Genomic DNA, 25,198 nt, shown 5'->3' on the forward strand with positions numbered 1-25,198 from the left:
CACTTGTGTCTACCTTGGTTATGATTTTTTAGTTATGTGTTAAAAACCACTACCTTGTATTCAGTGCAGAATTCCAGTAACCTATCTCCTCTTTCATTTCATTTTAATTGTCCATATTGTCTGGTTATTTTTCCATTTTGACCTTCAGCAGCAAAGTTCCAATCTTGTAGCATGATCAGGTTGCTTACCCTGCTAACCTGTGTGATTATTTTTTACGATATCCTCATGTATGTCTTCTACCACTTCATCTGCATAGGCATTTGTTGTAAACTTGTAAAGTATGCTATCTACCGGTGTGATGTTGATCACAGCTATGATTATCCTCGCATTATTCTGCATAAATTTTTTCACCTGCATTCCAGCCTGTTTCTGAGTATTACCTTAATTCCTGCATAGGTATATACTAGAGATGGTTCAAATAGCAAATTTCTGGAACTCGAATATCAAACTTGAATATTAAATCATTGATCGAATATTCGAATACCTCGAATACTAGAATTGCGCAAAGCATAGTAAACGTAGGTTTCTTCTTCTATTTCACTTGATGAATGTATAAATAAAGGTATACTGTGGAACCTCGATTATCGTTTTTCAGGGGGGACGAAAAAAACGATGAATGTGGGAATGTTAGACTAGATTGCCTGTGCAGCAGGAAACCCAGGATTTTGGCGAGTAATTAAGATTTCCTTTAAAGGATTCAAACCGGAATTTAGCTGATTAATGGAATATTTTAATTTTATGGAAACAATTTGGGCTTATTGTTGATTCAACTAACATCTCTTTCAAATATCCTAAGGGGGGACAGAACTTCGCGAAAAAATGATTGCATGCCATGTCGGCTTTTACACTGCTACGATGGATTTCTGTCTGATGTATACATTCCTATCTACCAAACGCCATTTCAGCAGCACGCCCATCTGATACTCGGTTTCATCCAACTTCTTATTTTCAACAGGTCGCTCACTTAACCCCCACTCCTACTGTCAAGTGCTAGCGGACAATCCGAGGCGTTTTGCAAAATACACGCGCTACTCCACCGGATTTTCTTCTACTTCAATTATTTTCAGTCCATGTTTGGAAGTTCTCACGAGATAAGCGGATGAATTTGAATTGCGAGCAGGGAGAAACCAAATATTCTGAGAAAATATCCCTTTGTCTGTGACGGTGACAATAGGGTAGTTTCCTTCATCAAAGGAAACGAAAGGCATTGATTGCGATTCGTTACCCACCATTAGTGTACTCATAATACACAAATTATTTGGTTTTTGAAATACCGGTTTAGACGAATGGCAAGGGTCAAATTTTATCCTCAATTGAAAAAGGCCAGATTGGCGCCCATGCGATTCCACTCCACGTGACGTCACAGGGACCTAGTTTCTACACGAGAGGATAGGAGTTATACATCGTCTGAGGTTACCAATGCGTGCATGAGGCACAGAGCTCAGGGAAACATGTCTTAATAATCACCTATTAAAACTGGCTAAGGTCGGAAAGTTTTCTTCGTTTGATAAGGTATTAATGAACCTTTTTTAAGCCAAGCGCTACCAGCCAGCAAGGTACTCAGCTACCCGCTAGCATCCTGCGTCCTATCAGCGCTCAGAGCCTCGATCAAGGTCATCTCACAAGGCGGGAGGGGGAACCAGAAATGCGTCGCACGGACTTTTTCCCATCATTCCTACTTACGCGTCGCGTTTCCGCGTGCTTGAAATTTTTCACTTTTCATTTAATCGTGAAAAATAGATATCGTCATTTAAAAATCTAAAAGCGTGAAATACGTACTCCAGGAGTAATAATCTCTCGATTTAGGCAATAGAAAAATAATAGGAAACCACCCTATAGAGATCTATAGCATAACTCATAAATTGTAACTTGATATATGTTTTCGGAAAAAAGGACCGCATCAACTTCTGAGAAGCTCAGCTGTGAGGATATAGAGTTTCACCAGAATGCTAAGTCTCCGTCGTATTTTGACATTTATTTCCTTGTGTAAAATGCTTAACCTCTTCCCTACACAGGGCGTGATTTGACGGCCTGAATTTTCTGATGCTATAGAATGAAGGCCGGATTTTCACGGCTTGAAGTTTTCAAAGCAAAATGCCAAAGGCCGTGTTTTCACGGTTTCGCGGTCAAGCATGCCAAGTGGGTCCCAACCGCCATTAGGGTCTCTCGGTGCGAGAGGTCCGACCCTTTCCTATTGTCCGCGTGGGGATTATCTCGGCCCATTCCGGCACTTAGTGACCCACTCAAGGAAGGTGCTCATGGTCACTTATTTGTTTATAAGTTAAAATAACTAAAAACGTTCATGTTGCATTTATTGAAAATCAATGCGAGAAATTACTTTCTGTTTGTTCTGCTGATTGGTTCCAAATTTTAAACGGAATTCTAGCGTTCATATTAACGGAGTTGATCATCACCTAGTACAATTTTTGGAGACGCTAAGGTTAGATGTTCATTGTTATTTTTATAACTCACTTGCAAGTTTATAGGAGCGATATTGTAATTTTATATCTAAAAATATACGTTACTCTGTTAGCTACATTCTAAATGTACATTTGCGGTGAAATTCAATAGAATATTCGATTTAACTTCTATGAAAAAAAGCCCTCGTAATGTAATAAAATATGATTCTCTCAGTTCTTTGTCGTGAGCCAAAATTACATCGACTGTTTTTAATAACCTCTTACCAACCTTTGATTACAAAGGTATTATAAACGAATTTCGCTATAAATACTGATTAATGCATATCCTAAAAATTCGTAAATTTAATGTACATATAAGGAATGTTTTACGTAGGCACATGTTGTGAGAAGCATTCCATACCATTTGCAGGAAAGACAACTGCTCTACCCAGGTAGTTATTCTTATATCTTGGATCTCTGGTCAGGTTACATTGCACCTCACAGACTTAGTTCGGGACACATTAGCGCATTAATGTTTTCTTGGAAAAACTTGTTATCCTCCAACTGGAAGACCCAAGAGTATATTGGTGTAAGTATTCTTCTACTGAAATATGTATGTTGAAGGTGATAACCTCACTCTTCTCGGAATATGTAGCTCATTTTCTTTTCAAAATTTTCTTGGCGTGTATTCAAATTTAGCCGTTAACTATCTGTACGCATTCTGCTACCTATACCAGGGATGGTTTCTGTGGAACCCTGCTGTGCGATGCAGCCAATACCACGAATGAAAGAGAACTGCTCCACCCAGGTAATTACTCTCATATCTTGCTTCTCTGGTCAGGATCCAGGTGGTCTGCTTTGTGCCCCTCACGGGCTTATTTCGGGACATATTAGCGCATTAATGTTTTCTAGGAAAAACTTATTATCCTCCAACTGGAAGACCCAAGAGTATATTGGTGTAAGTATTCTCCTACTGAAATATGTACGTGGACGATGATAACCTCACTCTTCTCGGAAAAGCTCATTTTATTTTCAAAATTTTCTTGGCGTGTATTCAAATTAAACCGTAAATGTTCTGTATGCATTCCCCTTCCTCCTCCTGCAAGGATTTTTTTTTCAAATGATTTTTCTTTTTTGAAAATTTGCTTTAAAATAATATTTAGCCATTTCAAACAACAAATTTGTATGATTCAAGTAGTTTTATGAGAATTTTTCGGGAAAATATTCTTCTAAAAAAATTCTAAATGAATCATTCTCATGTTTTCAGAGAACTGGAGAGAAGACGCAAATAAGGAGAGTGTGGATTTTGGCATCATGGATCTAAATTATGTTAATATCATAAATCGTAAATACGTAGAAGTAGGCTAGGAACATTGAAAGATTTCATTCCTTTTAAAGTATTTGTTGGTCTATGATATAATGCCGTTTTGCTGAAAACCCTAAAAATAACCGTAGAACTTCGTTTAAAAGTTCTACAGGCATTGCAAAATGAAAGGAATACATTGATGAGCTGACATTTAATGCAACAGTAACAATTAAAAAAATTAAAATTGCACTGGTAACAATTAACTGACCGCAAAAGTACGCTGGAATAGGCTGCCTTCGCGGAAGAGGGTCGAGGATTATATTTGCCGAGTTGCCGAGGAAAGGGTCCTGGACCCCGCTAGGAAAGGTCATTAAGGGGAGGAAGCGACTACCTGGTCAGTCCCAAGCCGAAAAAAAACTCCGTACGGGGCGAAAAAGAAAATCTCAAACCCTTCGTAGAGCCAAAAGACACTTAACTAGAAGGAGCTCGGTGCGAAAAGGTTAAATAAAGTCAGAAGTTCATCGTGTTTGGTCTTACTCTTTTTTAAATTATTTCGTAATAAGAATATTCGTCTTCGTAATAAGAACCGTTGCGCAAGCTGGGGCCTTTCGATTGATTTCGGAGAGTCGGAGGAGTCCAAGGGGATGGGAGGGGGATGTCGGATTTTGGTAATTGTGCTACGTAGCTACTATCCGACAGCACTCAGCTTCTCCCGATGGTAGTTCTCTCTTTTGGGGAAGATTCAAACACATAAATGATGCATTGCAAGTACTTTGTCTCATTTTCGTCGAACAATGGATGCGGGAAAATTATACATTGGGACCATGATCTTCAATGATGAATGTGGGAAAGCGATACTTGGGTGAATTATAGATGCGGGAAAAATTACATTATCTGTATGCAGGGTTCCCACTCAGCCGTGAATAAGCCTTGAATTTCGCCGTGAAACCTTAAAAATATCTCAATCTTGATAATAATATGTACTTCGATTGACTGATCAAATTCAATATGTTAATCATGTTTCAAGGTCAGGCACACGCAGACTCTTAGTGTACACATTTATCTGCACAGGAATATTCAAAGTGTAGTTATTGGTCTGTGCTTTATGACAACACATTGACCGATATTTTCTATTTTAATGGCGGCAGTATGTTATTTTGTCTAAGCATTTCAATTTCAGTGATAGCTTGAGATGGACTTGTATTCGAAAAAGGACGAATTAAATAACTTGAACTTCTAATATACCCAGAGTGAACCATTTACGAAAGTTATCTGATTTGTTACTCAAAGTTCGGTTCCCACACACAATGATGGCATATGACATATGCTTCGAAATGTGAGTTTGCCATTGGAATTTGACTTAAGGAAACATTTTTATGGCAAATAGGCTTTCAATTTATGGCAATAGCTCTCAATAGACTGTGCTCACCTCGTTTGAGTTTATGTGATTTATAAAGTGAAAATAGCGTAATACGAACCCTTGCGCGAGCTGGGGCCTTTTGTTTGATTTCGGGGAGGAGGAAAGCGTCGGAGGAGGGGCCGAGGGCTGATGGATGGAGGGGGTAGCGGATTTTGGGAATTGTTCTACGTAGTTACTATCCCACGGCACTGTGGTTCTCCTGGTGGGGGTTTTCAGATTTTTTCACCGGATCATTTTCGGTTCCCCACGTCAAACTCCTTTCACCGCTCTAATCCACGAATTTAATGTAGTTCGTCAACTTGCTTAAAACGGCGCTGCATGCACTAACGACTAGAGTTTACATTTTTCCGAGTCAACTCCTGACGATGTGAGTGGGACAGTGTATGGTGCAAAATTCCAAGTATTCGAGGTATTCGAGATTGTACCTTTAGCATAATTATTCGAGATCTCGAATATCAAATACTTTCTAGTATTCGAGTATTTGCGGATAATATTTGCACATTTATTTATTTATTTCACCACCAAATATGGCACAAAGGCTTTTACATTGGCTGTTCCTTAAGTAAATAATACCTAAAAGATAACAAACAATAGCACAATAAATAATTACTTACAGAAAATAAAAATTTTAAACCGAGTGATTAGACAATGGTGAATTATTCAGATGGCATTTTAAGGTGGCTTTGTCACTAGTGTCAGAGGAAAATAATAATAATAATAAAATTTATTGTTCCACTGGTCATCTGACATAGAACTCGTCAAATTGGATACATACATATTGTATACAAATCTAATACAATATACAAATTTGCAATATATGCAATACACAAAAAATCAATTAGAGAATATCTTCCAGGTATTCAGTCAAGTTGTAATATCGTTTGTTATAAAGAATTTTACATAATCTGCTTTTGAAAATGGCCGGAGAAGAGACAGACTTTAAAGAACTTGGGAGCTTATTGTATATTTGGGAAGCTGGGTGGAAAGGGCCTCGCCTAAAATGCTCTAAATTGTGCCCAAATGCATGTATATTGCCTCTGCCACGTGTATTGTATGAATGGTAGTCACTGTTTGGTGGGAATGGAGAAGGACTGTTTTTAACCAACATAGAGCATTGCAGAATATATATACAAGGGAGTGTAAGAATGCCAAGAGCTTCAAATATTGGCCTACCTGGAGTCCTAACGGACACGCCTAAAATGGCTTTGATAGCTTGTTTTTGTAATGAGAAAGCTTTAGCAGCTGCGGTCGCGTTTCCCCAGAAAATTAGGCCGTACATCAAGTGAGAATGGACATTGGCATAGTACACCATTTTTAGTGTGGTAGCAGAGGTAGTTGGTCTAAGTTTCCTAATCATATAAATGCCAGTAGCAGCTTTTTTGGATAGATGTTCAACATGAGTAGACCAGTCAAGATCCTCTGTCAAGTGGAGGCCCAAGAATTTAATAGGGTAGTTTCCTTCATCAAAGAAAATGAAAGGTATTGATTGCGATTCGTTACCCACCATTAGTGTATTCATAATACACAAATTATTTGGTTTTTGAAATACCGGTTTAGACGAATGGCAAGGGTCAAATTTTATCCTCATTTGAAAAAGGCCAGATTGGCGCCCATGCGATTCCACTCCACGTGATGTCACAGGGACCTAGTTTCTACACGAGAGGATAGGAGTTATACATCGTCTGAGGTTACCAATGCATGCATGAGGCACAGAGCTCAGGGAAACATGTCTTAATAATCACCTATTAAAACTGGCTAAGTTCGGAAAGTTTTCTTCGTTTGATAAGGTATTAATAAACCTTTTTTAAGCCTAGCGCTACCATCCAGCAAGGTACTCAGCTATCCGCTAGCATCCTGCGACGTATCAGCGCTAAGCCTCGCCTCAAGGTCACCTCACCGGGCGGGAGGGGGAACCAGAAATACGACGTACGGAGATATTTCCCGGCATTCATACTTAAGCGTCGCGTTTTCGCGCGCTTGAAAATTTTCACTTTTCATTTAATCGCGAAAAATAGATGGTGTCATTTAAAAATCTAAAAGCGTGAAATACGTACTCCAGGAGTAATAATCTTTCGATTAAAGCAATAAAAAAATAATAGGAAACCACCCTATTGAATATGAACGTTGAACTATGCTGTTGTTTAGAGTTAGCCGTGGACTACTTGTAGGAGGAGATATTTTGCAGTGAAACTGCATGAAGGATGTTTTATTGATATTAAGGGACAGATTGTTTTCATGACACCATTGAGACATATGTATTATTGAGTTTTTTGTGTTCAAGAAAAGAACTTCTGGAGTAACTGCAGAATTTAGGGAGGAAGTATCATCTGCGTACAATACCACATCACTGTTTGGTAGAGAGAGGGGTAGGTCATTGATGAAAATTATAAATAGTAGGGGTCCAAGAATTGAACCCTGGGGAACTCCACAACTAACTGTAAGTGGTGTAGATCTAAAGCTTTTTATTAGAGATGTGCGAATAGTATCCGCGAATACTTGAATACCTCGAATACTAGAAAGTATTCAATGTTCGAGATCTCGAATAGGTATGCCAAAGATACCGTCTCGAATACTTTGAATTTCGCATCATACACTGTCGCTCGCACGTCGTTGGTAGTTGAGTCGGAAAAATTAAGAGAACTCTAGTCGTTTAGTGCATGCAGCGCCGTTTCAGGCAAGCTGACGAACTACATCAAATTCGAGGGTTAGAGCAGCGAAAAGAGTTCGACGTGGGGAACTGAAATTGATCGGGTGAAAAAAAAATCTGAAAATCCCAGGTGTCCCCCATCAGGAGAACCTCAGTGCCGTGGGATAGTAACATTGGCGCATTTCCCACGATCCGCTATCCCCCTCCATTCAGCATTCACCCCACCCAATCTGACGATTTCCTCTTCTCCGAAATCAAACAAAAGGTCCCAGCTCGTGCAGGGATTGTATTACGAAGACCCAAGCATGGAAAAAATATCAAGTTACCAGAAAATAATAGAATCGCGTTTCACCCTTCACTCTTTCTCCCCCACTGACCATTTTCCAGCATCCATCTTTTGATAAAAATGAGACGGTGTTTACCATGTGCAATAATAACTTTGTGGCTAATAACGACAGGCACTTTTGAATCTTCCCCAGGAGATGAAACTACCATAGGGAGAAACTCAGGGCCGTGGGATAGTGACATTGGCGCATTTCCCACGATCCGCTATCCCCCTCCATTCAGCGTTCGCCCCACCCCCTCCGACGATTTCCTCTTCTCCGAAATCAAACAAAAGGTCCCAGCTCACGCAGAGATCGTATTACGAAGACCTTAGCTTCGAAAAAAATATCAAATTACACGAGAACAATAAAAACATGTCTCACGCCCTCCCCCCTCCACTCACCCACTGGCCTTTTTTTGCTCACCTGCTTCGAAGTTCCCCATTTCAGGAGGTCAACTGCTGCATGAGTCATCTACGATCCCAAAAGTTGTCTAACAATGACTTTCGGCAATTGATATTACACTTTTATTGAATTGAAATATTAGTAATGTGCGCGTAATTTAAAAAAGAATAAGACCAAACACGACGTATTTCTGACTTTATTTAAGCATTTTACACAGGAAAATAAATACCGAGAAGACGAAGAAATACGATGGAGGCTTAGCATTTTGGCGCAATGCTCAATGCTCAAATGAAAAGTGAAAAATTTCAAGCACGCGAAAATGCGACGGGTAAGTATGAATGCCGGGAAAAACTCGGCGTGACGTTGTTCTGCTTCCTGTTGCTGCGAGTGAGGTGACCTTGAGGCGAGGTTCAGAGTGCTGATACGACGCAGGATGCTAGCAGGTAGCTGAGTACCATGCTAGCTGGTAGCGGTTGGCTTAAATAAGGATTATTAATACCTCATCAAGCGAAGGAAACTTTCCGACCTTAGGCAGTGTTAATAGGTGATTATTAAGACCATGTTTCCCTGTGCTCTGTGCCTCATGCATGCATTGCTAATCTCAGACGGTGTAAAACTCCTATCTACTCACATAGAAACTAGGTCCCTGTGATGTCTCGTGGAGTGGCATCGCATGGGCGCCAATCTGGCCTTTTTCAAATGAGGATAAAATTGACCATTGCCTTTCGTATAAACCGGTATTTCTAAAACAAAATAATTTTTATATTATTAATGCACTAATGGTGGGTACCGAATCACAATCAATGCCTTTCGTTTTCTTTAATGAAGGAAACTACCCTATTGTTTACATAAAATTAAAATATTCCATCAATCAGCTAAATTCCTGTTTGAATCCTTTAAAGGAAATCACAATTACTCTTGGGTTTCCTGCTGCATAGGCGACCTAGTCAAACATTCCCGCATTCATCGTTTAGTATTCGAGGTATTCGAATATTCGAGCTATGATTTGATATTCGAATTCGATATTCAAATTCGAGAAATCTGCTATTCGACCCATCCCTACTTTTTATTCCCATTTCGGATTTACTTTTCCATTGAACAATTTGTTGGCGATTTGACAGATATGACATTAGCCAAGAATGAGCTATACCAGAGATACCCATACCAAGTAATTTGTGAGATAGTATAGAATGGTCAATGTTGTCAAATGCTTTACTTAAATCATAAAAGGTACCGATAACCTGATGGTGGTTTTTTATCGATTGGCAAATGCTTTGAATTAGTTGGAAAGCAGCTGAAGTTGTCGATCGACCTTAACGGAAACCATGTTGATTTGGATGCAGGAGGTTATAATGTTGCAAGTAATTTACAATACGGTTGAACATCAATTTCTCAAATATTTTAGAGAAGGTTGAAAGAATGGAAATTGGTCTATTCGAGACTCAACTGACCGATGGCGGCGCTGCTGTCAGTGACGTCAATTTCCAATATGGCCGCCAGAGTGATGGTAAAATCAAAACAATCATAAAGCTTTGGCATACGGAGAGAACATAAACCATAATATCAAGAGCTAATAAGATAGAAATATTCTTTTAAAACTTCGTACGGTGTATTTCTCAGCTTCTTTCGTCCGTAAGAAGATCTAGAACTGAGGGAAACTGCTTGACGGTGTAACTAAAGGGGTTTATAATGTAACTAATCATTACGAGTTAGGTTTGATTCTCGACTTCCATCTATCCGACTCGCATCACGTTACTTCTTAGCCATTTCTATGGAATACACTGCAAAAGAACTTAATATTATTTCATACACAATCTGCCGCTTCAATACATGGAACCATAATCCATTTCAGACAGTTTTCGTGTTGTATTTGGGTGCCACAGCCGTCTGCTTCACTGATCAGGGTTCCCACTCAACCGTGAAAACCTTAAAACCGTGAATTAGCCGTGAATTTCCTCTACCGTGAAAAAACCGGGAAATAGCCGTGAATTTCGTCTTAAAACCTTAAAAATCTCTCAATCTTGATAATAATACCTTCCCAGAAATTTTCATCTTCGTTCGTAGCTAGCGCACTTCTATTCATTGTGGCGAGCATCGTCGCATGCGGTCGCATGGGTCAGAAAATCGTGGGAACGAATGTTGCCTGAAGAAAAAAACATCTTTCCCCAGCGCAGGCCTTTTCTCTCCCCCTCCTGAAATATGACACCACTTCTCATCAGCTTGTTTGCTTTCCTCAAATGGCTTGGTTTCCCCTCCCTCGGTCACTGCTTAGTCCCCCTTCCACCCAATTAGCCTTCTCACTGGCTGCAGCGACCACTTTCGAAACTAAATCTAGATGGCCATTGTGTCGAAAAATTTGAACGTTTATTCAACACCCTCAATCCTATGACTGGAAGACCGCTAGCCTTGACAACCTGCCATACGCTGTGGACACTACGCTCCCTGCGTTTGAACCGGGTGACAGCGAGCTTTCGGCGTGACGTTACTAATTCTCGCGCATTGCGGCCCTGAAAACGAGAGAAGATTTCCGCTTATGGCAACACAGCATTACACGATTGTCGCATGCGTCGACCTGGAACTTGCCAGTTTTACGTCGCAACCGGAAAGTTTGTGTGGAGTAATTTACTGTCGGTGGTGATCCAGTTCCTCCTCTTTGTGCTATCTAAGGTAATGCTGTTTGTTTGTGTCGTTAAAGCCTCAATGCCGTCGCGATATAAATTGCTTCATAGTCTCACGAATACAAGGATCAAGAACTTTGCTATTTCCTTGATCCTTGTATTCGTGATATTATGGATTTCCACCAAGTTACGCCCTCTACGATTAATTATGCTACATAGTCGTTCCATTTTTCCCAGAGCAACGGTAAGAAGGGAACATGATTTGCCTCTGATTAGAGAGATCGATTCAGTTTTGGTTTCAGAGTATTACGATAGCAGAGAAAAGAAGTCATTACACTGCCGCTTTCAAAAGAATGTTATACGGTGGAACCTCGATCTATCGTTCCTGCATTGATCGTTTGCCGTTTCTGGTCCCAAATAAAGTTCCTTATAGACAATTTAATTTTTTCCCGCATCTATCGTTCCCCGAAGTATCGTTTCTCGCATTGATCGTTTGAAGATCGCGGTTCCGACGCAGAATTTTCCCGCATCCATCGTTTGACGAAAATGAGACGAAATAAATACAATGTGTAATTTATGGCTAATAACGACAAGCACGTAGTTGGAATCCTCCCCAAGAGATGGAACTACCATTGGGAGAAGCTCAGTGCCGTGGGAAAGTAACATTAGCGCATTTCCCAAGAACCTTTATCCCCCTCCATTCACCATTCTCCTCCCCCCTTCTGACGCTTTCCTCTTCTTCAAAATAAAAACAGGTCCCAGCTCGCGCAGGGATCTTATTACGAAGACCTTAGCTTCGAAGAAAATATCGAGTTACTCGAGAACAATAGAAACGTGTTTCGCGCTCCCCCCTCTTCTCACCAACTGACCTTTTTCAGCCTAACTGCTTCGAAGTTCCCAGTTTATGGAGGTCAACTGCTGCATGAATCACCTATTAGCCCAAAAGGTATCTAACAATGATATTCAGTAATTGCTATTATGCTTTTATTAGATTGAAATGTTAGTAATTTGCACGTTAAAAAAAAACGAGACCACACATGACGTATTTTAAGCAAGGAAATAGATGGAAAAATACGATGGTGATTTTTGGCGAAACGCGATATCCTCGTAGCTGAGCTTACGGCAGTTAATTCGGCATTTTGTTCCGAAAACATGATACCAGGTTGTTATCAGTTATCAATTTACGAGCTATACTACTACTAGTAGTCTCACTTGTCAGAGTTACTGACGAAGGGATATCTTCTCAGGATTTTTGTTTCTCCCTACTAACAATCCGAATTCATCTGATCTGGCGCTACGCTAATTAGAAAAGAATGGGCATCTTTAGGGTAAAAAATTTCATGGCGCAGTCATATGGTCACGCTTCGCCCTCTGCAGTGTGCTCTGGCGATACGTCAGTTCCGAACTTCACCTCGTACGAGTGGTTCCCTACTTTCCGGGGTGGCTGGACTTCGAACCACCGAGTGTTTTCCATGTGGGTTTAATAAAGTCATTTTCACTAGTTTAATTTTAGTCGTCTTCCGACCATGGCCCCTCCGAAGTAACTATTGAGAACTTAAAGAGATGGACTGAAAATAATTGAACATGAAGAAAATAATCCGGGCTAGATGCGCGTGAATATTGCAGAGCGCCTTGGGTTGTCCGCTAGCACATGACGTTAGGGGTGGGGGTAGAGTGAGCTACCTGGAGAAAACAAGTAGAGATATGAAGGCGAAGATCCAGGTGGGCGTGCCGCTGACGATTAACGCAACATTGTTCACGCTTTACACACTACCTCAATTGTATTAAAAATATATTCATTAGACAGGAACAATTCAAGTAATTGACTATTTTTGGCCTTCGTGATCCATCTCACAACCAGTCACTGCACCGGCGAATGCGGTTGTTTTAGGCACAACATGCACATTGCTCTCGTGAATATGTGTACTGGAAATGGTGTTTGATGGATAAGAATTTTTACATCTGACTGAAATCCATAATAGCAGTGTAAATGCCGAGTGGAGAGCAAACATTCAGAATTTTGAAAGAGATATGGGTCGAATCAACAATATGACGTATGTGTCTTGATAAAGTACTACTATTCCTGTTATTATCTAAAATATTGTTTTGAAACCTTTAATGAATTTCTTAATTACTCGCCAAAATCCTTCGTTTCCTGGGACATAGGCAATCTAGCAAAAAAAATTAAGCATTGATCGTTTTTCCGCATTCATTTTATAATCGTATCGTTATTAATAAAGAAAAAATGTCCCCTAGAGGAGTTCCAAAAAAGGAGGGTAGTCTTAGTATCGTGATCGTCTTAGATTCGTGCTAATACGTTGTATGAAATTGTTTTTCGATTTATTATGTTCTATTAACAATTTTCATAAAATATTTTCCGCTGAGTAAGAAAGAATCAATTTATTATATTCTATAATCAATTTAAATAAAATATTTTCCGTTAAATAAGAAATATTGGGGTGGGGGAAATTCGGTTACTGTGCAGTAATAACAACGTGGGAAAAAAACAATCGCTCAGCGAGGAATTAAAAAAGGACCTCGAGTGTCCGGACGGAAGAAGGTCCGAAGGGTATTCGGCGTCCGGGCAAGAGCGCGGTTGGGCTGGTCCTTTAGTCGGCCCTGAATTTTGCAAACGATAGATCACGTCATAACAGATATCACTTTTCATTGCGGCGTTAACATTCACGGCGTTTTTCGCGTACGTTAATTTTCTGTTGATATACGGCCAGTGATTTTCTTATTGTTGGCTTATTAACGGACCGTAAATTCAGCAAAATTGAGACCGTGAAAACCTTAAAAAAAAACCGTGAAAACGTGAAAAATAACCGTGAAAACCTGGAAAAAGCCGTGAATTTCATTGTTCAGGTAGAGTGGGAACCCTGCTGATGTGGATTGCTGTGTTCACCTATATTATTATCATATTTCCGGATAAGAAATTAACTAAATAGTTATGTCATGTGATTTACCATTGGGAAATGAAATTTTTTGGTATGATTTAGAAATTTAAGGACGACATAAGGATCTTTACTGTTGATTCCCTGTTCTTGGTAAAATCATGGAGACGATAGTTCTTCATTCTTTATCCCCATGTTGAAATATGTACATACGAGTTACTGAACAGCAAGATTTCAGATAAATAATGTCTACTACTACCAATTTAGCTATATTTAATAATTTTTTAAATAATTCCTCAGATGAAAATATACAAGTTGGTGTAATTAATAGGTACCTAATTTGCAAAAGGCTCGTATGTCTGTTAGGTTTTATAAATCGTCTGCTTTCAGTAACAAAAACACATTCATTTGCTCAAAGCTCATTCAGAACTGGTATGCCCTATTCTCGAATTTAACAGAGTTATATGGCATCCTTATTATAAAGTGTAAATGATTACAACTGAAAGGGTACAAAGCAAATTTTAAACTAATATGGTGGATTCAATACTAAACATACCCCATACAGAGAAACAATGCATATTTTGGTTATCCAACCGCTGATGGTTAGAAGGAAACTGAATGACCTGATATTTTTAGATGAATTATGTCATAGTATGATATGTTGTACTTGTCTTAAAAATATTAGTTTTGATCGTTCGGTTACCTCAGAAAGGAACCGCAACATTATCTTTGTAATATTCTGTAGAAACAATATTACTTATATCAATCTTATTAACACCAGTTTATGTTTATTCGACAGAGCATCAAATGAAATTGGCTGGGTTTTGAATTTAAATTGGGTGTCACAGTTAAATAATAATCCGTTGAATAACGTTATTGTAACTGCCTACGGGGAAAGGAATTTGGGGACTAACAGGAAATTTGTAAGTTTCTTTGCCCACTATTACATTTCAAAGTTGAAATGAAACTTGGCATTGCCTTGAATAGGTGAAAGTCGTCCATTTCTTGTTTGAAAGCAGTATGTTCTGTGACTATGTATGACTTCGAATTGACTACTGAATTGACACCTGGAATCAATCAAAATAAGCTAATAATGTTTACCATAATGCATATATTACTAATTTACATCGTGGGACGCTGTTAAAAATCGTTCGTTCAATGGTACAGTAGGTTCATCCTCCTTGCTATTGAAACTTAACGTCAATCTTGAGTTACTATACTCAGCAACTTTAGGTAAATTGTTCAATAGCACATCGCGCGCAGAAGAAAAAAACACATTTATCAGAGTAACACGGGCAAATACCATCCCATTCATAATAATGGCAATGTAAATATTGAGTATGTATTATTGAAAATGTCGAAAACCGCGATCACGGATATCGGATACTTTGATGCATTGGATATAAGCTAATTTTCTACTTTTTTCTGCGTAACCTGACACATGTACGATTTTCAATTGTTATTACACTATATTAATAGCTATAACGTGTAAAACCAACGTATCTCCATTAAAATCGTCCTAAGCAAGAGCTTTCTGCTCCTACCTACGTGCGGGAACAACAGTCGTCGCCTCGCTTTGAAACAATTCCACTTGTGCTGCAGGTATTACAGGGTCGTAGAATTAAAGAATATTTAACCTCAAGTAAGGGTAATATTTGCTTCGAAACCAAAAAGTAGGTATCACCCTGTAAATAGTCAATAAAACAGTGTAAAGGTCTCATGTACGCTATTCCTCATAGCACTACCGCGTCATGACCATCGTTCCTCTGTTTCGAGCGTTCTCCGCCAGGTGGTGTCTCCCTTGGCTGGAATCGCGAATAGTTTTCTGAGTCGTGCCTTGGACCTCTTTTATGTATGGGAGAAACAATTGCTGTTTTCAGACACGATGGAAAATGACCATGAGAAATGGATGAGTTAAAGATATCAGATAATGGTTCAGAAATCTATTTGGCTGAATATTTAACAACGGGGATTGGGATTTCATCATATCCCACAGACCACTTGTGAGCGAAGGAGTTGATCACTTTAAAAATTTCAGCTGGAGATGAAGGGTTGAGAAAAATTGAATGTGTAGGATATTTCGCTTTAAGATGGGAAGGACTACATTTAGAGTTATTGAAACCGCTAAATTTTTCATTGAAATAATTTGCTATTGTGACCGGATCAGAGATGGGTAAGTTATTGAAACTAATGACAGAAGGACTCACATACAGTGGAACCTCGTTAAAGGGAGTACGGGCCATAGCGACACACCCGCTATTACGAGAGATAGCCGATGCACCGTCAATTGACCCTATAATAAGCGTGTTAAATAATTCGTTTATACGAGACCCCTTCGGTGTTGGCTCTCGCCATAGCGAGAGTTCCACCGCCGGAAGACTTTCATCAAGACTCCTTAACCTCTGTAATTGCTAGCGATATGTTAGAAATGATGTTAATGGAGTGCTCAGTCTCAAATTTATGTGGTAAACTGTCGTTCGATAAATATAATGATTGACAAAACAATGCTTTGCATGATTTTTATTCAGTGCGGCGCTTATAAATTGTTTGAATAGTTAGTCGTTATTTGAGTAAGGAAATTTAGTGATGCAAAAAAACATCGCCTTTCGTCTGGATTTATGCTTACGTTTATCGGATATATGTTTATCTGTCGCCGCACCACTCCTGTTCCTGTACATCTGTTCTCAACAGGTATATTGGCTATTATTTGCTCCACCTCCGGTAAAGCGACAATTTGCTATAGCGAGTGTTTATTAGTGCACCGTGGGGTGTCGTTATATCGAGGTTGCACTGTATTCACTATTATTTCCTGTTTGTTGTGTGATGATATCCCAAGCTGTTTTCACCTGATTGTTTGAAGAGGATATGTAATTATTATTTCGAGCCTGGATGAACTCTTGTATATGCTGTTTATAGTTAGTTAGTTCCGCAAGGTAGACATTACGTAAGGAGGAATTCAACAAATTTGCTCTGATGATGTAGCTGGCGCACATATTTTCCCATGTCCAATAAGTCTTGGGAGAATTTAATTTTTTTATAAGTTGCATTGTAAATAGTAGTCTTTGGTGGAAAAGCATGATTAAAGAGCATTTTGAATGAATTAAGGAAACATTTCAATTTACTGTCAACATTTGAGGCATTATAGACATCCTCCCATGTCTCATACGAAAAGTCGGACAAAAAAAGTTGGATTGAATCCTCACAGTAGTTTCGTTTATGGATGACCTCCTTTTGCTTAATAGAGCAATCTGAAACACATAATTTCACTTCCAGAGCATGGTGGTCAGATATTTCATCAGATATTAACCTATAGGATAGCAAATTTGGTGGGAGGTCAGTTATAATCAAGTCAATTAAGGTAGCTGATTGGGAGCATACCCGAGTCGGTTGATTGTTCAGTAACTTTAAACCAAAAGAGTCCAATAAATTCATCAACTCATTTGAGGAGGCACCGTTTGAAAGCATATTTACATTAATATAACCAATCTCAAGGACACTATCAACACCCATAGAGTATATAAATTGAATAGTATCTCAAAATTTGTCAAGGAAAGTGGACACACACGCAGAAGGGGATCTATACACAGCAAGCAGAGCAGTACGTTTAGAATCTGCCTTCATCACTGCTACAGAGCACTCAAAATCTTTTTCAATAGAGTCACTATAATCAATTGCTGACATACTTACCCTGGGTTTGGAAAAGATAGCCACACCACCTCCTCTCGCCTTTGATCTACAGGAGCACGACACAAGTTTCAAACCATTTATACCATGGACATAAATTTCATCATTTGTTAGCCAATGTTCAGTTAACACAAGAATAGGTCCAGGGAAGGGATTTTTGAAGGTAAGGAGTTAAACGAGGAGGGGATTCAGTAGAACAGAGAGCGTTGAGAGATGGGAAGATGGAATCGCAGAATGTGAAGCAGAGAGTTGTTTCGTAAGGGGTGAGGAGGAATATGAAAACGGAAAAGAGGGAGAATTTCGTTTGGCCGTAGGGAACCGCTGAAGATTCTATGCAGAAACATGAGGTCAGATAAGACACGGCGGCTTGTTATGTTAGATATCCTGAGGGAGGAAAGGATAGCGTCACGGGCGTAATATCCGAGTGTGGGGATTCGATGGCGGGCAACAGCAAGAAAGAAGTTGAGAGGAAGGTTGAGCAAGTTTAGAGCAGTGGGGCAGGCAGCATACATCGCTAGTATATACAGATCCAGTGTGTATGTTCTTGTCACAACCACTCCAAAAATCTCACTCTTTGGGCCACTTCAATGTTCTGATTCCCTGTACATCGAGATTCATTTGTTTCATTTCCACATAGGATTCTGTCACCCAGCTGGAAACCCCCGAGAACTGGATCCAGTTGATTTTCCACGAAAGCACTGTATCTTTCTTTGGTTTTCCCCTATTTTTTTATCTACTTTTTTCTGAAGTATCTTATACATATTTTAAAATGGATTCTTTCTTCCTCTTTTGGTCCAGCAGCACCAATGGCTTCAGATGACCCAATGAGACCACCCAAGGCACTCACCAGGTGCTCCGTGGCTCGCAGGACTTGTGGCCTGAAGAGGGGACGGAGTGAGTGTGGGTGCAGTGGTGATGGTGGCGTGGACTGTAGAGAGTGCTCATCTGAGTGCATGGGTGGCTCCAGTCTTTCGTGCCCATTGAGGAATGGAGGTGGAGACTTGGGAAACCTGGATGTTAAGTCATCCAAAGTATCAGGGCAGGTGGATGCTCGATGCAAGGTTGGTGCCTTTTTTTTTTCATGTTGTAAAGGGAGTGGACGGGGTCAGAAAGGGAAGGGTTATTGAGAGAGGTGGAGAGAGAACTACATATCTGAATAAATCGACCGTATTTACTTGTAGAAGCCATGCACCTTTTTCTCTCTAATTCCGATCGTTTGTTTCTCCGTAGCTTTGGTGAGCATATCTATGTGAATTGGTTAGTATGGAGTATTAGTTAACTTGTAAAGCATTTTGACCATCATTCATATAAGTCTGGGCGTACAATGATACTTGAAGAAAGGAAACACCATGATATAAAGCAATTACCGTGTTTATAGCATGTGGAATATGACACATTGTAGGACTAATATATGTTCAAATCTCTTTGTACATTGTATCCTATAAGCTGCCGTAAATGATCGTGGTGCCTAAATCTTTTCTAAGTTGTAATCGGAGTTTGCTTCAGCATATGCAGTAACATGTCTCACGTGATAGGTAGCCACTTCAGCAAATACATTAAAGCTACATTGAAAACATGAAAAAGTATTAATTTTGCAGTGGCAGGGATTATCTTCTCTAAGGTTGTCACTTATTACTATATGCATCTTTATTTCCCTGCAATCCGCTCATTGTCCTTGGGCAAGAGGTAAAGAGTTGGAATCATAGGCTAAGCATGACAGGCACATAGAGTGAATTTTTGCCAAGAGATGGAGCTACCATTGGGAGAAGCTCAGCGCTGTAGGCACGAAGGAGTCCCCTTGGCTGGAGGATAGTAACTACATCGCACATTTCCCAAAATCCGCTATCCCCCTCCTATCAGTCCGCAGTCCACCCCTCTTCATGTTTCCCTCCTCTCCTGGACCACCCAGCAAGCCTCTGACACCCCAGATAATGGCTTGTGCAGGTTTCACCTTATGAAGACCATAAATCATTTGCAATAAAGCATCAACTTACATGAGAACAAAGAAACGTGTTTCACCCATCCCACTTTCTCACCAACTGACCCTTTTCAGCCTAACTTCTTCAAAGCCACCCACTTTCTCGAGGCCAACTGCAACGTTCGTCACCTAATGGGCCCTAAAGTGTCTAACAATGACTTTCAGCAAATGATTAGGTATCTTGATTGAGAAGAAAATGAGACCAAACACGGTGAATTTTTGGCATTTTTAGAAGCCTTTTATACGCGGAAGTAGTTTCTCCATTAAAAAAATCAAAAATGGAAGTGGAGGGGGTGGTTGGAAGGGACAGAGCTCAGAGTTCGTTCGCCGAAGGAAAGTTCACGATCATCTAGCAAAAGTTTCAAGTTACCAGAGAGCAATAGGAAGTGATTTCTTTTCTCTTCTTTGAGGCTTTTGCCCCAGTTCCCCTTTTCTCACGCCATCTGCATTCTTGGTCCCCAATTTCTGAAACAATCTGATAACATGAGCCACGTACTGTCTACTTTGATGGCAACCAATGCCTTCCCACAATTACTGTTTTGCCTCTGAATGGTTGCAATATTAGTTATGTGCACCAGATATAAAAAACAAAGAGCCCAAATATGACACATTTCTGACATGATGATTGCAGTTACCCGGGATCTCCAGCCACGTTTGTCTGTGGTGAGAACCCGGATAATTGCACTCATCATGAACATCGCCGCGGAAACCTTTGCAGGAATAACATTTCTGACATTGTTTATTTATTAATCATGGTATTATGGGTTAAATTTATCGATTTATCAATGAATCAAAAGTTCCTATATTAGACGGCACCCAAAATGCACTAAGAGTTTTTGTTCCTCATGAGCTGGCCAAAAAATGGCCATTCGTGGGATTCACAAGTGCGCAGCTTACACAAGTAAATACGGTATGTAATCTAGAAGAGAGTAAAATTCATCGTAGTCATCTGTCCACTCTGTACTTCAATTCGGTTTTGTACTTACCCAAGTATATGTACATTAGCAGTAGTTTGGCTTTCCTTGTATAATCCATTTTAATTGTACTATTTTCAGTTGATAACTGATGCAGACATTCAGGATCAACACAAAGAACTTATGATCCGGGTACTTGGTTACACAGTTGATCAAGAAACAGCTACACCAACCAGACCATATTTACCAGTAATGGCTTTGATGACTAAGACCAAAAAAAAGTATTTAGATATTAAGCAGCTGATTCGAGTTGCATTTCATGAAATTCTGATCATAGCACCTGATGTCAGCCCTGTGAGGTGGGAGGCAGCTCCTTATACAGGTCCTTCTACATCAAGAGGGCCTGCATCCCCTGTCTGCTCAAGGGACTATCAGCCTTCTACATCCCGAGCACCTGCACCACCACTTAGCCAACGAAGTCGATTGTATCAAATTGCATCACAGGCTATAGAGGATGATAAAGATGACGACGACGATGATGATGAAGTGTACGTAAACATCAAAGTCAGAGTTTACATTCAATTTAGCTTTCAATGTGGTTGCTCAGCTTTACTATGATATAATGACCCTGAGTCATCATCATTTGAAAAAAAAATTTACCTCTTGTATTATGTATTATGGCTTATGCTGAGAAATAATTCATGTGTTATTACTTGATGAAATTTTTTGTTTTTAGGCCCCGCGAGAGGCTTGGGTTAGCATTGGCAATGGTAATGGTGCACTTGGAGCATAAGCCAAAAACCCTGGAGAACAATTTTGCCAAACTTTTAGAGGTGTATGAGAAGGCATTGTATGAGGAAAGAATTAACCCTAAGGTAAAAAAACATTTATGATTTCCACATTAGGGGTGCAAATTGTTTTCAGTGAACCGTGGGACGTGAAAAATAAGATGCGTACATGAAGCCTCATCTCAGTATGATGTTTTCTTTCACCTGCATCTTGAATTGCAAACTGCAAGATGCATTGATGTTCTGTTGTGTTGGAGAGTAGAATTGATGGTGCATGGTGTTTGTTTTATGTATAATGATTAGAGATGGATCGAATAACAGATTTATCGAACTCGAAAATCGAATTCTAATATTATATCATTGCTCGAATATTCGAATACCTCGAATACTAGAATTGCGCAAAGCATAGTAAACGTAGGTTTCTTTTTCTATTTCACTTGATGAATGTATAAATAAAGGTATACTGTGGAACCTCGATTATCGTTTTTCAGGGGGGACGAAAAAAACGATGAATGTGGGAATGTTAGACTAGATTGCCTGTGCAGCAGGAAACCCAGGATTTTGGCGAGTAATTAAGATTTCCTTTAAAGGATTCAAACCGGAATTTAGCTGATTAATGGAATATTTTAATTTTATGGAAACAATTTGGGCTTATTGTTGATTCAACTAACATCTCTTTCAAATATCCTAAGGGGGGACACCACCTCGCGAAAAAATGATTGCATGCCATGTCGGCTTTTACACTGCTACGATGGATTTCTGTCTGATGTATACATTCCTATCTACCAAACGCCATTTCAGCAGCACGCCCATCTGATACTCGGTTTCATCCAACTTCTTATTTTCAACAGGTAGCTCACTTTACCCCCACTCCTACTGTCAAGTGCTAGCAGACAATCCGAGGCGTTTTGCAAAATACACGCGCTACTCCACCGGATTTTCTTCTACTTCAATTATTTTCAGTCCATGTTTGGAAGTTCTCACGAGATAAGCGGATGAATTTGAATTGCGAGCAGGGAGAAACCAAATATTCTGAGAAAATATCCCTTTGTCTGTGACGGTGACAATAGGGTAGTTTCCTTCATCAAAGGAAACGAAAGGCATTGATTGCGATTCGTTACCCACCATTAGTGTACTCATAATACACAAATTATTTGGTTTTTGAAATACCGGTTTAGACGAATGGCAAGGGTCAAATTTTATCCTCAATTGAAAAAGGCCAGATTGGCGCCCATGCGATTCCACTCCACGTGACGTCACAGGGACCTAGTTTCTACACGAGAGGATAGGAGTTATACATCGTCTGAGGTTACCAATGCGTGCATGAGGCACAGAGCTCAGGGAAACATGTCTTAATAATCACCTATTAAAACTGGCTAAGGTCGGAAAGTTTTCTTCGTTTGATAAGGTATTAATTAGAGATGTGCGAATAGTATCCGCGAATACTCGAATACCTCGAATACTAGAAAGTATTCGATATTCGAGGTTTCGAATAGTTATGCGAAAAGTACCGCCTCGAATACCTCGAATACTTTGAATTTCGCGTCATACACTGTCGCACACACGTCGTTGGTAGTTGACTCGGAAAAATGTAGAGAACTGTAGTCATTTAGTGCTCGCAGCGCCGTGATACTCACGTTGTCGAATTACATCAAATTGGTGGATTTTAGCGGTGAAAAGAGTTCGTCGAGGGGAACCGAAAATGGTCGGGTGAAAAAATCCGAAAATCCCCGATTCCCCCCACCAGGAGAACCTCCGTGCCGTGGGATAGCAACCTTAGGGCATTTCCCACGATCCGCTATCCCCCTCCATTCAGCACTCGCCTCACCCACTCTGACGCTTTCCTCTTCTCCGAAATCAAACAAAAGGTCCCAGCTCGCGCAGGGATCGCATTACGAAGACCCTCGCTTCGAAACAAATATCGAGTTACGAGAACAATAAAAACGTGTTTCACGCCCTCCCCCCTTTTCTCACCCACTGACCTTTTTCTGGCTACCTGCTTCGAAGTTCCCCATTTCTGGAGGTCAACTGCTGCGTGAGTACCGTGGGATACTTACATTAGCGCATTTCCCAAGATCCGGTATCCCCCTCCATTCAGCATTAGCCCCCCCTCTGAGGCTTTCCTCTTCTTCGAAATAAAAAAAAGGTAACAGCTCGCGCAGGGATCATATTACGAAGACCTTAGCTTCGAAAAAATACCAAGTTACACGAGAACAATAGAAACGTGTTTCGGGCCCTCCCTTTTCTCCCCCACTGACCTTTTTTTTCCTACCAGCTTCGAAGTTCCCCATTTCTGTGGAGGTCAACCGCTGCATGAGTCATCTATTAGCACAAAAGGTGTCTAAGAATGACTTTCGTCAATTGATGTCACACCTTTATTGAATTGAAATATTAATAACGTGCGCGTAATTTCAAAAAGAATAAGACCAAACACGACATATTTCTGAGTTTATTTAAGCATTTTACGCAAAGAAATAAATGTCAAAATACAACGGAGACTTAGCATTCTGGCGAAACTCGATATGAGCAGCAGAGCTTCTCGGAAGTTGATGCGGTATTTTTTTCCGAAAACGTATATCAAGTTTCAATTTATGAATGGTGCTATAAATCTTTATTGATACAGTCCCAGACAAAGGGATATTTTCTCAGAATATTTGGTTTCTCCCTGATAGCAATTCCAATTCATCTTCTTATCTCGTGAGAATTCCCAAAGATGGACTGAAAATAATTGAAGAAAATCCGGTGGAAAAGAGCTTGTATTTTGCAAAATGCCTCAGATTGTCAGCTAGCACTTGGCAGCAGGAGTGGGGGTAAAGCGATGTTAGTTGAATTAATTATATGCCAAATTGTTTCCATAAAATTAAAATATTCATTAATCAGCTAAATTCCTGTTCGAATCATTTAAAGGAAATCAAAATTACTCCCCAAAATCTTGTGTTACCTGCTGCATAGGCAACCGAGTCAAACATTACAGCATTCATCATTTATTATTCGAGGTATTCGAGATTCGAGGTATTCGAATATTCGAGCAATGATTTAATATTCGAATTCGATATTCGAATTCGAGAAATCTGCTATTCGACCCATCTCTAGTATTAATGAACCTTTTTTAAGCCAAGCGCTACCAGCCAGCAAGGTACTCAGCTACCCGCTAGCATCCTGCGTCCTATCAGCGCTCAGAGCCTCGATCAAGGTCATCTCACAAGGCGGGAGGGGGAACCAGAAATGCGTCGCACGGACTTTTTCCCATCATTCCTACTTACGCGTCGCGTTTCCGCGTGCTTGAAATTTTTCACTTTTCATTTAATCGTGAAAAATAGATATCGTCATTTAAAAATCTAAAAGCGTGAAATACGTACTCCAGGAGTAATAATCTCTCGATTTAGGCAATAGAAAAATAATAGGAAACCACCCTATAGAGATCTATAGCATAACTCATAAATTGTAACTTGATATATGTTTTCGGAAAAAAGGACCGCATCAACTTCTGAGAAGCTCAGCTGTGAGGATATAGAGTTTCACCAGAATGCTAAGTCTCCGTCGTATTTTGACATTTATTTCCTTGTGTAAAATGCTTAACCTCTTCCCTACACAGGGCGTGATTTGACGGCCTGAATTTTCTGATGCTATAGAATGAAGGCCGGATTTTCACGGCTTGAAGTTTTCAAAGCAAAATGCCAAAGGCCGTGTTTTCACGGTTTCGCGGTCAAGCATGCCAAGTGGGTCCCAACCGCCATTAGGGTCTCTCGGTGCGAGAGGTCCGACCCTTTCCTATTGTCCGCGTGGGGATTATCTCGGCCCATTCCGGCACTTAGTGACCCA

The 25,198-nt window shown here is 40.0% G+C and overlaps 1 protein-coding gene across 3 annotated transcripts in view; it reads left to right on the top strand.

The window, feature by feature from the left end:
* LOC124170624 (ubiquitin conjugation factor E4 B) overlaps positions 1-25,198 on the top strand; it is a 302,332-nt gene that overhangs the window by 22,549 nt on the left and 254,585 nt on the right. For 2 of the 3 annotated variants that reach the window (XR_006867521.1, XM_046549465.1), the window contains exons 3-5: positions 18,495-18,757; positions 20,730-21,136; positions 21,325-21,463. Coding sequence is in view for 2 of the 3 variants with exons in the window: in XM_046549465.1 (XP_046405421.1) it covers positions 18,495-18,757; positions 20,730-21,136; positions 21,325-21,463 (809 nt within the window). In the remaining variant the exon portion in view is untranslated. The remainder of the gene's footprint in view (positions 1-18,494; positions 18,758-20,729; positions 21,137-21,324; positions 21,464-25,198) is intronic. The other variant, XM_046549466.1, reaches the window with a different exon arrangement.

Source organism: Ischnura elegans, chromosome X (genome assembly GCF_921293095.1).
Source record: "Ischnura elegans chromosome X, ioIscEleg1.1, whole genome shotgun sequence".
Taxonomy (NCBI): Eukaryota; Metazoa; Arthropoda; class Insecta; order Odonata; family Coenagrionidae; genus Ischnura; species Ischnura elegans.